This window comes from Buteo buteo, chromosome 23, assembly GCF_964188355.1.
Source record: "Buteo buteo chromosome 23, bButBut1.hap1.1, whole genome shotgun sequence".
NCBI lineage: Eukaryota > Metazoa > Chordata > Aves > Accipitriformes > Accipitridae > Buteo > Buteo buteo.
In genome coordinates, this window is record NC_134193.1 from 12,688,481 (window position 1) to 12,701,370 (window position 12,890).

A 12,890-nucleotide genomic window follows, 5' to 3' on the forward strand; every position below is an offset into this window, starting at 1 on the left:
GGTGTTGTCTCTCTAGCTATGTAGAAGAACAACCTCTCCAGCTGTTCTCTGCTGATTTCATGCCCTGGAAATGAACCGGTGCACTGATAACACTTACATTTAGAAAGTGCAATTGTTGATAGAAATGAGAGAGAGGAAATTGGAGGGAACTGCTACAAGAAGATGCTTAGTAAAACTGTCAGTCTAAAAGCACTCCTGGTGGACTTTGCTCCCTTCTCTTCATCTTGGAGCTTCCTTGGTTTGATGGGCCACTCCTCCTTCTCTACTACATGACTTGGACCTGCTTCTCAGGCCTTTGCTCTGCCCCTGCTCTTCCTTGTCTAAGAACCAGTGGCTCTTCCTGAGCAGCTTCCTCCTCAGGCTACAAGCCTCAGGCCCCTTCTGAGCAGTGTGCACACACATCTTTATGATTACTCATGCATATGAGGAGATAGATTTTTTTTTTTTTTTTTTTTTTTAAATTACATATTCTGTTTTTTCCTGTTTCTTCCAGCTTCTGGAAGAGGTTGAGCCGGCTAATGAGTAAAGTCAATCCTGAACCAAATATCATTCACATCATGGGCTGCTATGTTCTTGGAAACCCCAATGGGGAGAAGGTAAGAGCTTCCTGGTTCGCCTCTCTGGGAATGTCTTCTGAGTAGCACCAAGCCCAGGGAGACAATAGTCACACTGTGAAGTCTAAACTTTCCTCTTCTGCTGTGTGGGAACGTGCTGCCATCCTGTCACATGGCTGTGAATGGGTGAACCGTATGGATTGTGCCTTCCCCAGAGGGCAGGGGAGGAGTGATAAGTGACATGCAGGACAAATATTGAAGCTTTTGAGGAGAACAGTCATTCAAAGCGTTTTATTTATTTACTGATGAGCTAGATGTTTAATGTGGAAGGTTTTCTAGAGTTAGGGAACAAGGATATGCAATTCTGGGTGCCCTGGAGTTCATTTTTGTTTTCAGATGCTAACTCTCGATATGTTTTCCTTTCAGCTATTTCAGAATCTGAAAAACTTAATGAATCCTTATAGGGTTGCCTTTGAGTCTCCACTTGAACTATCAGCTCAAGGTAATTTATTTTCTGTACAAAGATACACACCTTCCTAATGAGCCTGCCTCCTTCAGTGGGCATCTTCCTGAAAAAGCAATTTTGAGCTCCCTTAATTCCTGTCAGTGTCTTCATTTTGCTTGTAACCACCTTGTGTAGTTAGTGGCTGAACCTGGTTTTCCCTTTGCAATTCCTCCATGTTCACATTTCATCTATCCCGTTTGTTGTCCCTGAAGCTGCAGAGAGCCCTTGCCCAGGCTACTGGCACTGGCCGAGTAGCCTAAATAGGCAGCTTTCCAGGCTGAGTTTAGGAGATTCATCATATTACTAGGGCATGTGAAGTCTGTGGGAGAAATGCACATAGGAGCAGAACCTTCTCTGTAACCGAGTGTGCAGGGGTCTCATCTCCAGGACTCAAACCACTGGTACCGAGTGAGTTGCATCATCAAGTGACTGGGATATAGCCTATTAGAGCCATTCTACATCTCGGTCTGCTTTTTTTTTGCTTTTTTCCCTGTAGCTCAAGATAATTCAAGGGGCTATAGAATTTTTCCTGTTCTTTGGTCAATGTAAATAGTTATGGGTGCAGTTTCATAAGCGACATATTCTGAATTTGCCCTTGTTATTTTATCTTAGCTGTAGTTCTTGGTACTTTGTTCTCTTGGAAGATAAAAACATGCAGCATTAGGCTATAAGCACTGTGGATACTTCCTCTGCTGCTCACAGCTGGCATCAGCACTCATGGGTTATTCTTAACTCCCACTTACTGTCATAGGAATGTATGGGAGTTGAGCACATTCGTGCTGTGCAGAGCTCTCTGTGCATGTCCTGTCAAGGTTTGGACTCAGCTTTATATGGTGCTTGCACAGATCCCACAGCGAAACGTGCTCTACATGTATGCCAAGAAGCAACTTGCAGGGAAATTCCTGGGTTTATATGCAGCTTGGCAGGCAAGGCAGTGGGTTCTGTGCACATGCATTTAAGCAGCTGATCTTTCAGGAGGCTGGGCTGAAGAATATGTCTGAATTTATCCCCTTGATCAATCTGGGATGTGCTAATAGTGTACCCTCTCTAATCCTTTGCAAAGTCATCTGAAACTAATCTTAATCAGGCCTCAAAAGTGAAAAATCCCTTCCTTGAGTCCTGGCTCAGACTCCAGGGTTATTTGCCCCTGTGTTTTCAAATGCACTCCCTGCTTCTAGCACCAGCCCTGTGCCTGGCTTTCAGTCTGTGACCACCTTGTGAGACAACCCCCCAACCTTCAATCGGAGGTGCCAGTGGTGCAGAACTTGCATTAGTGTGTCCTGTTGAGCTCATGGCTGTGAGAAGAGATAGCTCTGCAGGACAGAGACAGCCTGTTAACGTTAATTTAAAAAATAAAATAAAATTTAATTTTCAATGTTAATTATTTTTAATGTTTTCCACAAATCTTTACAATGAGTTTAACCTTGATTTGTAATTTTCTGAAGTCCCCGTGCCAGGTTGCCTTGTGCAGGCTGTTGGAGCTGTTGTCTGATACACTACAGCTCCCGGCCCCCCCTTCTGCAGTCAGTGCAAAGAGGTTGAAGTCTGGAGACAGACGTGCTCAATTCCTGCCCCCATGGACAAACCCTGCCAGGGGATTACAAGGAGCCTTTCATGGTTTAAGGAGATCTAAAAAGACATTTGCTTCTCATGAGCACCTTCATGTGCCCTGGCTGAATGTCGGTATTTTCCAAATGAGGCATATGGACAGGTTCTCCTGTGCCCCTGCTTGTGTGTGGGTTGGGGTCATTTGCTGCTGTGGCCTCTCGCATCTCTCCTGTGTGCTGCAGGGCGTAACCCCTGTGCTTCATTTCACTTTTCCTAGGTAAGCAAATGATTGAGACTTACTTTGACTTCCGCCTTTACCGCCTCTGGAAGACCCGCCAGCACTCTAAACTATTGGATTACGATGATATTTTATGAGCTGGAGAAGACTTTGCAAGAGGAATTTGATCACCAGTGTCCAAGAAGTCATGCTTACCGCAGAGAGACTTTTTTATTGGCACAGGGAGCCCTTCACAGCCCTATAGGAGGCAGCAGTGCTAAAGGGAGGGAAGAAGGAGCCCTCGGAAGAGTGTCGGGAGGAAAGTCTCCTGGGTCAAGAGAGACTGGAGGGAAAGGGTTTGACACCTCACTCGCCTCAGGTCAGAGCCGTGGTGTCTCAGGAGGAGCTGTGTGAAACAAGGACAGGATGGAGTTCCTTGCAGAACTGAGCTGTTTTGGGTCAGAATGGGCCAGATTTGATTCCAGGTCCTTTTAAAGACTTTTGAAGCTCAGGTTTTCTTAACAAAAAATAAAATCAATTACCCATGCACTACAATGAAGAAGTGACCAGAGCACAGAGGAAGGAGGGGTTTGTACTGATGGGACCTTCTGTGCTGGGATCTTGGAGAGCAAGGACTGCTACACCTACTCCTGCAAGCTTAGATCAGATGATCCAGTTTTGATGTGAATATATACTGGAATATAGAATTGAAATCTAACTTTTTGTTTTGTTTTGTTTAATAGCAAATAAGTGCAATTTTTATAGTGAGAGGGGTAAAATCCCTCCCAATATTTAATTAGTTAAAAATAACACACCAGTAACCAATAGATGAGGTATTTTTGGTCTGCTTGAAAATATATTCAAAATGGTAATATATCTTCTGTAGACATATTTAATCACCAGCAAACATGGTTTTAACATAACTTAGCAGACCCTGCATGTCTGCTGCATTGATTAATCTGGTTTGGTTCGTTACTTTCAGAGTAGCTGTGTTGCACTAATTGTATGTGCTCTCACAAATGTATATTTCTCCTCCAATTAGACACAACTTTGTTACTTTCTATTTTGCTGCTTGCAAAACTATGGGACTTTAGTTTTGCTGAAATACTTTAGGTTAGAAATATGGTACCTGGCTGAGAAATCTCTGTCAGGTTCACTATGGTATAAAAATGAATTAGAAATTAATAGCCATGGTAATTACTTGTTCATGACAGTGTTTTGCTATGTGTTGAGAGACAAGTTCTCTTTCTAGTCTGCTGTGTGGGGCAGCGCAGTTACATGACCATCAGAAACCCTCCAAGGAGACTGTTCACTGAGGCATTTGGAAGAAATGCTTCTGGAGGAGTACAGCACAGGTTTGTAGCATGAGTTTGAATCTTCCCTATGCTCACTTGATTGCCAGTTGTTTGTGCATAAACCACCTCTTTTCCAATGCTAAAAAGACCTGTTTATCCATCTGAGCTGCTCACATCCCTTCCTGTGTAGGACAGAGTAAACCCAGAGCTTTGTCAGCAGCTGTGGTTTAAGAACCCAGATTTGTACTTGATATTTGAGGATATTTTGGAATATACTTACTTTTTGTTTGTTTAGGTCGGGGGGGTTGCTTTTTGTTTTGGGAAGGTTTTTTTTCATCATCTACTTTCCTGTTCAGAGAATAAATACTACTTACAGTCTGCCTAGGTCACTCTGACAATTCTGGGAGATGATACAAGTTATTTCTTTTTTAAGTAAAAAATACTGGAGAAGTAACAGGGAAGGATTACCTTAGTTGCCAGATTCCTGGTATCTAAAATTAGTTGATTGTGAAGTGAAGGAAAATATATGTACAAATCTTTTAAATACTTACAAAAAGAACTAGTTGTTCTGATGTGTAGAGTACTCCTTCCCCCGTGACATATTTGTGGTTGTAATTTTGGGGAGCAGGCCTCTGGCTAGAACTGCTGAACCCTGTACATTTATAGCAGTTTTATAGCAAAACTTTTGAAGAAATAATGTACATATAGTAAGTAAGGAGAGGAATCAGTGGAGAGAGATGGTTTAAAGTCACTGAAAGCAACATATTGAACCAAATAGGTGTGGGCTGTTGCCTCCCCCTCTGGTTTGGAGCTGTTGGGAAGCTGCCATGCTGACCTGGCCTGACCTCAGGAGGTTTGGTGGCTACGTTTCATCCCTGGCTGGACTCCTCTCCTCTTGACTCAGTCATGTTTTCCAGACTTGTAGCGAAGGGGATAGTAGGCACCGGTCTGTAGCTTTTGCAAGAAAATGCCAGATATAAAAAGGAAAACAAAACTTATGCCAATTATCTATTATTTAGCATGGTAGCTTCCGCCAGCTGTGCTTGTGAGAGGTTGGAGCTGTAGGTGTGATGAAAGCACAAAGTCATGTGTTATTTGGAGAAGGAAATGGTAGTGGCAGGATTCAAATGCTGACACAAAACTCTCTCCCTTTCTGACCCTTTTACCTCCTATGGTTATGCTCTTAACTGGAGACAGACAAACTGTTCTTCCTTTCTCTTTCCTAAAGTAAAATCCCAATTCAGTGAACTTGGTAGCATGAATGTAGCATTGTGGAACTATTGAAAATCTTAATTAACTCCGAAAGGGCCCACTTATGTATCCACTTCAGTGATTTCTCTGTAGAACTACTGTATATCTATCCTCATTGACCACTTGTAGAACTAGGGGTGCAAAGTAGAAAGGTAGATTGTACAGGTGCGTAACTTCTATAGGAAGATGTATGTTTGAATGAACATTATGGACTGTTTTACTGGTGCAGTTGACTATAGTATAGTATAATGACAAACAATGAATGCATTTCTCTCTTTTCCAAAGATCTATATTCCTCATAGTTTGTGATGTTTATGACATGAGCATATTATTTCCTTTGTAGCGTTCATTTGACTAAAGAGATGAAATACTCTAAAAGCTGTGACTGGAAAAACAATAGAGTTTTGATGTTTAAAGTCCTTTGTGCGAATAGCGTCATTGAAGTTAACCATTTCTGAAAGAGGAAAACAAATTTCTTCCCCTTTTTAACTGGTTGAATTTTTCAAGTGGCTGCTGGCAGAGGAAGGGATCAGCAGAGGATAGGATGCAAAAAAAAAAAATTGTAATTATTTAAACTTTAGAGTTAAAAATAGAGCTTGTGACTTCCTCAGTTGGACCAGCCTATAAAGGATGACCTCTGGGCGTGTGCTCACCGCCAGCGTGCAGCATGCTCACAGCCAGGATGTCCCCTCTGCGAGGTTCCTCACACCCCGAGCACCTCTGCAGCATCTTCTCCGGGGCATGTTGAGGAACAGGCCTGGGCAGTGCCTGCGGGGCACAGCTCGCCTGCAGGGCGCTCTGCCTGGGGGAGCTGTGGCTGCTCAGTGCACAGGACAATTTGTCATTTCACTTCTACCTGCTTCTTCAGCTGTCAGCTACCTGCTCTTGGGGTGTGTCTGTCTGAAGCCCTGAAACCAGTTTGTTCACGCAGGGTCCGTAATTGCTGTCTGAATTGGCTTGGTGGAACTCACCTCTCATAAGGGTAATTGGAGTGAGCAGTTTACGGTGCAGTTGAGCTCCTGTCCCTGCCTGCTCTGTTAGAGGATCAGCAGCCCTTTCACACTGTTATACTCAGCCCCACCACAGGAAACTGCTACTGCAGCTCCTGTGTGGTCTGGATTTGCTTTTAGCAAGGGCAGGAGAAACAGGGACACCTGGTTAACCCTGGAGGGAAGCAGATTAAACTGGGATAGCTGAATTGGGTGCTAACCCTGGTTGTTCACCCCAGCCATGTGTGGGAGTTCCTCCTGCTCTTGCTATGAAGCAATACTGGATGTGACCTCCAACTCCTTGCCTGACCTGATGAACATCAGCAGAGAGTCTGCTGATTGCATTATGGTCTGGGCTGGGATTGTCACCTTCAGGAGAGGAGAAGGGTGGGCAGCAAGTACATCAGCTGTCCAGTCTGCTGCTGCTCAGCACAGCTCATGCGCTGGAAACAGCCCCTGACCATATTGTCTGGTGCCTGCAGAGAATATTCACTCAGCTGTAGCGGCTTGGAGGGGGTTGTCGTCTTGGATGTGGCCTTTGTCTTATACAGGGTTTTCCAGAGAGGCTTTTCTCTTTTCCTTTTGTTTGGCTGGGAAGGAAAGGGAAGAAGAAAATTCAAATTACCCGAGGGATGTAGAAATAGGTAGAAAATCAAGATACAGCTTTTTGCACCTCTCCTCATGCTGCAGCCACCAACTTCCCTTTGCAGCTGACCTCCAGGCCTGGGGTGGGAAACAGATGAGTTAGCAGATGATCCCTTCCTGCATTAAAAAAAAACCAAAACCCAGAAAAATCCTTTTAGCTGTAGCAAAACATCTGACTGCAAAAGGCAACCAGCCAACTCATCCTGCCCCGTGCGAGGACTCTGCTGTGCACACCTGTGGGATCCCACCCGCTTCTGCCTCCGAGTGCCTCTGGAGCCACAGCCCGTGGGGGGCTCCGCTCTGCGTCTGCGGAGGGGACTCTGGAAATGAATTTGTTCTTCGTTTCTCAGCCTGGACTTGTTGCCTGGAGCTCAGCACGTTTCCCACTCCAGGAGCTGTTGGAGTATGCGCGTATGTGTGTCCATGTCGTCTCTTCACACATAGGCTCTTTCCTGTGGTCTGGGGGAGATGCTCCCCCTCGATTGCTCCCGCTTGTTTTGCCATGTGCAGTAAAGCATGAGGCAGCGTTATCGTTGTCATCCATGCTGTGTGAGCGTCTCTCGGGCTCCTGGCACACATCCGTTTCACAGATAGCTGCTGCTGGTTTGGGACATGACTGTGTTAGTGACCTGTGGCTGGGAATTCCTGTTCCCAAGGCTCTGTTGGCAGTGACTGCAAACACTGTTTCGTCACCTTCGGGCAACATAAGTGGGGTTAGTTGAAAGAATGGAAAATGCTGATTTTAAATAGCCAGCCTGGTGGGATCTGGAAATGGGAGTGTATCCTTAATGCCAGCCCAGACAGGAGGTGGAACGACAGGCTCTCTCTGCTCTCTTGGTGTAAGTGTAAACATTCAACCCATCAAAACCCAGTTTAAGAGTCACACATATATTATTAATATATTGGTCCAGGATAAGGTATGTTACTGTATGATTAAAAAAAAAATCCTTCCAGGGCCCTTGGCAATTGGCATGCGTTGCTGGAACCATGCATCAGAGGATGTGCTGGGTTGTCATCCTTCCTCGAGCAATCGGGCCACACAGTGAGTACCAGGACACAGATTTGCAGGTACACATAAAGCTGAATCACTCTGTACTCTGGGTTTTGCCATGATAATCCCTGGAGCTGATGATACGGACAGCTCTTCCTTGAAGGATGCCATGCAGATATCTTCCCAAGGGATATCAAGCAGCAATATCATTTTCCGCACCATCTGTAAAAAGGTGTTTGTGGTCCTGTATATTGTCCCACTGATCACAGAGTATCCATGGCTTTCTGCGTCTTCCATGGGATTGGTTTTTAATTCTCAGTTGTGGAAACACAAGCCAAATCAACTGGAGACTGTCTTGATGGCAAGTCAGCCTGCTAATAATATCATATACTTGAGTGAGTAGAGGGGTGGTTTAATGGCTGGGAACCTGACTGTGATCATTGTTGGTCCCAGGTAACCCTGCTGTGTAATTGGCAGAATTAATAGTAAGATACCAGAGTTTGCTGTCTCTGCCTAAAATGCCAGCACGCAATCTCTTGCCGAGGTTGTGCACGAGCTGCCGAAGAGTGATAGGAACTGGTAGCTGCTTTGATTCAGAAATAAATTCAGCCCAACATACTGCCAATCAGTGTGAAAAACTTAAAGACTGGAAGGAATAAATGTTGTGGACATTAAATGTAAAGAATCCATCTGAAGGGAGGCTAAATTGCATTTTTCCATAAATGTTTAGTAAATTTTAAAGAGCTAATACAACCTAATAATTTTTCACATTATTGTATTGCTTTTAGAGTATCCTTAAAATTGACTTACATAAGGACAGATAAGACCCATCTAGGGTTATCTTACATTACGATAGTGGGGAGCCAGGCTGTATTTAGTTAACTGGGCACACCACTCTTTCTTCCTTTTCTCAGCATCCAAATGAATTGGTGATTTATCACAGCAGTAGTGGCCCTATAAATCTTTAGCAAGAGGAGCCTCTCCACCTGCATTGCTAAGCCTTGAGCAAAGGGAAGGCATTTGCAGAGACCCTCAAGCAGCCAATGGAGCCAAGTTTTCATCCCCTGTCATGGGGTGGCCCCTCCTGTGATTCACCAAGCAGGTACAGCAATAACCTACAGGCACAGCCTCTGCCCTGCTCCCTGGTGTCCGTGGGGTTTCTGTGTGTTTGAGTGGCGTTTTCCTCCCATGGTTTTGCAGGGGACATGTTGAGTTGTACTTGGGGAACATTTCTTACCTGGGAAGACTGAACTGCAGGAGTGCTGAGGAGACTGCGGCAGCTGGTCAGGGACTGGTCACTGCCATGGTCACCCTGGCCTCTGGCTCAGGACCAGCACAGATGCATGTCAGTGGTATTCAAAAAGCTTCAGTAGAAAGTGTGGGGTTATTAGATTTTATTTTTTTTTTTTTTTTTTTTTGGGCTAAAACTCAGTTGTAGCAATATAGTCCCCACTACAAGGTCCTGTTAACTCAGAGCTGGAGCAGAGCTGGGAATTCAAGGACAGGTATCTTTGCCCTTACCTTTGAAATGCCCTAAAAACATCGCAAATAAGTACAGTGAAGCAAGGCCCTTTGAGCATGGATCCTGCTCCCCTGCGCTTGCTATGCCCTCTATGCTAAATGAGACACTATTTTGTTAGGTGTTAAGATGGGGATGACTGAAGAAACAGAGTGAGTTTGGTGTTCCCCATCCCAGGAAACCAGGCTGGAGTCATGAGCAAGAAGGGGCTGTAGTTTTTCTGCTGCATGTTTCCTGTTGTTCTTTCACAACGCTATTCCTGGAACTGGGGTGACTTCAGTTGTGATACCAAGCAACAGCAAAAACTGAGCTCTCGCAGGGCTAGGAGTCAATGCACATTTGGGATCTTTACTGTTTCCCCTTGGCATTCAGGCACCAGTTTTCATTTCCAGCTCCTTTGCTCAGCTGTGAGCCCTCCCTTTGCTACCGCAGAGCTGCTAGTGAGGGGGGCATCATCGGTTTTCTGAAAAAGAAAACCAAACGTGTGAGTTAACAAGTGGAAAAGGTAACGGTGCAGGCTTTGAAAATGGATCTTGTAATGTGGAGAAGGATAGGTTATATCTGGTAATGCTCCTAAACTCTGAGATGTTTGAGAAAGTTACTTTCATCCAAATGACAAAAAGGAAGAAAGAAGCATAGTTGTCAAAATAACGAGGGGGGGGAAAAAACCCAAACCACCCAAGTGTGAACAGTAATCGACCATTTGACCAACCATGTGAAGATAAAGCACTCTGTGGTCTGATTCTGCCTCTGCTCTCAGCTGAGTTCAGAGTTGACAGCATCCTGCTCCTTTCAAAATCAAGCTCAAGTGCAGGGTAGCATGGCTGCATCCATCTGTGCTGCTCAGGTGAGGCTGGGTCCACACGTATCGGCCTGCAGTGTGTCCTTGTGTCCCTCTTCCGCTCATCCCATCTCAGCAGGAAGCTGAAGGCAGAACAGATGCACAAGGAACTTGAAACTTTGGCCCCAAGAGAGCCTCTGGGTTAGAGAGCTCAACCTGAGACATGCTGGTTTGGGGCCAAACCTGTCTTAACGGAGGGTTTTGAAAACAAAGATTGTAAGCTCCAAGGTCTTGGTGGGCCCTGGACTAGCAGGTTGGGTCCTTGGAAAAGTCAGAAGAAAGTTACTGCAAAGCACTTTCTCTGGTTTTCAAGGTGGTTTCTGGCTGGCTGCCTGCTGCCCAGGCACGGGACAAACCTGTCCATGACCCAGAAGATATCTGCCATCTCTGCTGCCTCCGTTAACATGTTTCTCTGAGACTATCTGCTGCTTCGTGTATAACTGGGTTTCAAATACATGAATGTTTCTAGGTTTTAAGATGTGATTTAATAAAAAGAGATGTTTCTGGGAAAGCAGGTTTTCTCTCTTTTTTTTTCTGTTGTTCTCTGGCTGAGCTTATAGACCCAAGAAATGCCACTTGGCAGGTGTTTTGCTGTGCTGTCAGGTGAGGGAAATACAGGCACTGCGCATCCCTGAACAGCAGCAGCAGGGGAAATGCTAAAAACTCAAGAGCAGAACTCCAGAGGTGCAAGAGGCCCAGATGCAGTTAAAAGGGGAGGAAGGTAAAAACTCCTGATGCTTTAAACAAAGTACCGTCCAAGAGGTGCAGATCCAGTGATGGGGATAGTACACAGTGATTCATGGTTCCAGCAGTATCTGTGGCTTAATGAGCATGGACTGGATTGCTAAGGAACTTGCAGAGCATTAAGCATTGTGCCTTTTCCTGGGAGGAAGGCCAATCTCTGAGTACCATCCTAGACACTGAGAAACAGAGCCCTGGAGAAATTCAAGGGAGGCTAAAGGCCTGATAATCCCTCTGAGGAAAACAGACCAGCTCCAAAATAAAGCACATCTGCAGGAAGGCATCGAATTCCGATAAACCACTTTCTTTGTCACAGGTCGGTCTGACTTAATTGCCAAGGTGAGCAGGTCTGGCTTGAATTCCCAGCTGCAATCTTCCCCTTTATCTCCAGTGCTGACAGTCACCTGCATGTTCATCTTCCATTAAATGTGGTAACTGCAGCCCCTCTGAGCAGGGGCAAAGATAAATGGGCTGAGCAACTCTGTCACATAAGGCATTTTTCTTCAGTGCTGGGATCTCTCAGCCTTTGTTTGTGCATCCTCCCCATTTGGAGACATTCTTCTCCATGTGCCACCACCACAGCAGGGTGGGACATGCTGTATCCATCTCAGCAGTGTGACAGATGACAGAAATCACTTTTAATCCCTTACCACCAACTGCACAGCAAGCTTCTGGCCAGAGACCTGGCCACTGTTCTCCCTAAGGCCTTTGCAGCATCATTGGTGCCCAGAGTACCTGGTGGCCAGAAAGACAGTCTTTATTCTTTATCCTGGAACCCTTCCATGTTGGCACTGTCCTGTTTTTAAATCAGTGTTGTAGGGTACAAAGTCAAATTTGCTGCAGAAGCCCAGTTACAACAGATTATTTTTACCTATCATTTTTCTTCCCTCTCCCTTTGTGCTCTGTTACACGTGGTGGTGATGGACACAAACCCAGAGTGGGAGCTGTGCAGGTGGAGTTTCGCTCTGCCCTGTAAAAGGGTGAGGAACTGAGATGTCTTGTGGGGGTTTAAGGTCAAATCATGCGGCTCCGAGTCCTCCTGGGACCTGTTCTTTCCCTGTTTCCTTGTCACCTGGCTGTACTTGGGCTTGTCCCAGCAGATCCTACTGTTGCCAGCCCTACCTCCCTCAAAAGCAGTATGTGCCACGTCTGGTACCGATGTGTTGTACATGCCGCATCCCATTGCCGGCTGCGCAGCCACATCAGCTGTGCCCTGGCACTGCTGCAAAACCGGGAACTCCTGCCTGTGCTACACCGTGGCACTCTGCCATCACACCCTCCGGGTCCTGTCCCCTGTCATTGTCACACCTGGGTTTTGTAATTGAGCATTCGTTTTTGTGCCAAAATGAGAGTGCTGAGCAGCATTCCCGAGAGCCTCCTAGTAACAGCACTCAGGCACTCCTCCAGGGTTAACCATGGGTGTAAATAGTGACGCAGGGGATTAGCTCCAAAGCACTTGCTTGCCAGCCAAGTTTCAGTGTCCAGTCCTTAACGCTGTTTCACTGACTCAGCCTAGAAAAGAAACAGTTAACAGAAGCAATAGAAGGCTCTCAAATCTTGACTGGCAGGGGAGGAGATGAATACTGGCTGGATTTATTTTTTTGTTATAAAGGCAGGCGGGCATGCAGCAAAATTACCAGATGTCAGGTTCAATCCCCACAAACGGAGGCGTTTTCTTTGCACCAGGTGCAGATAAACTGTGGGATTCATTATTTGAGGATTTATGGGCTTTACATGGGCTCAAAAGCCAACCAGACAAGACCACGAAAGAGAAATCCATTGAGATCTCCCGAG

At 45.6% G+C, this 12,890-nt stretch overlaps 1 protein-coding gene across 6 annotated transcripts in view; it reads left to right on the forward strand.

The window, feature by feature from the left end:
- Positions 1-10,866, forward strand: part of NSMF (NMDA receptor synaptonuclear signaling and neuronal migration factor) — a 54,176-nt gene extending 43,310 nt beyond the window's left edge. For all 6 annotated transcript variants that reach the window (XM_075056167.1, XM_075056169.1, XM_075056168.1 and 3 more), the window contains 3 exons: positions 494-596; positions 981-1,056; positions 2,885-10,866. In XM_075056167.1, the coding sequence (XP_074912268.1) occupies positions 494-596; positions 981-1,056; positions 2,885-2,982 (277 nt within the window). In that variant the 3' untranslated portion in view covers positions 2,983-10,866. The remainder of the gene's footprint in view (positions 1-493; positions 597-980; positions 1,057-2,884) is intronic.
- The last annotated feature ends 2,024 nt before the right edge of the window (positions 10,867-12,890 follow it).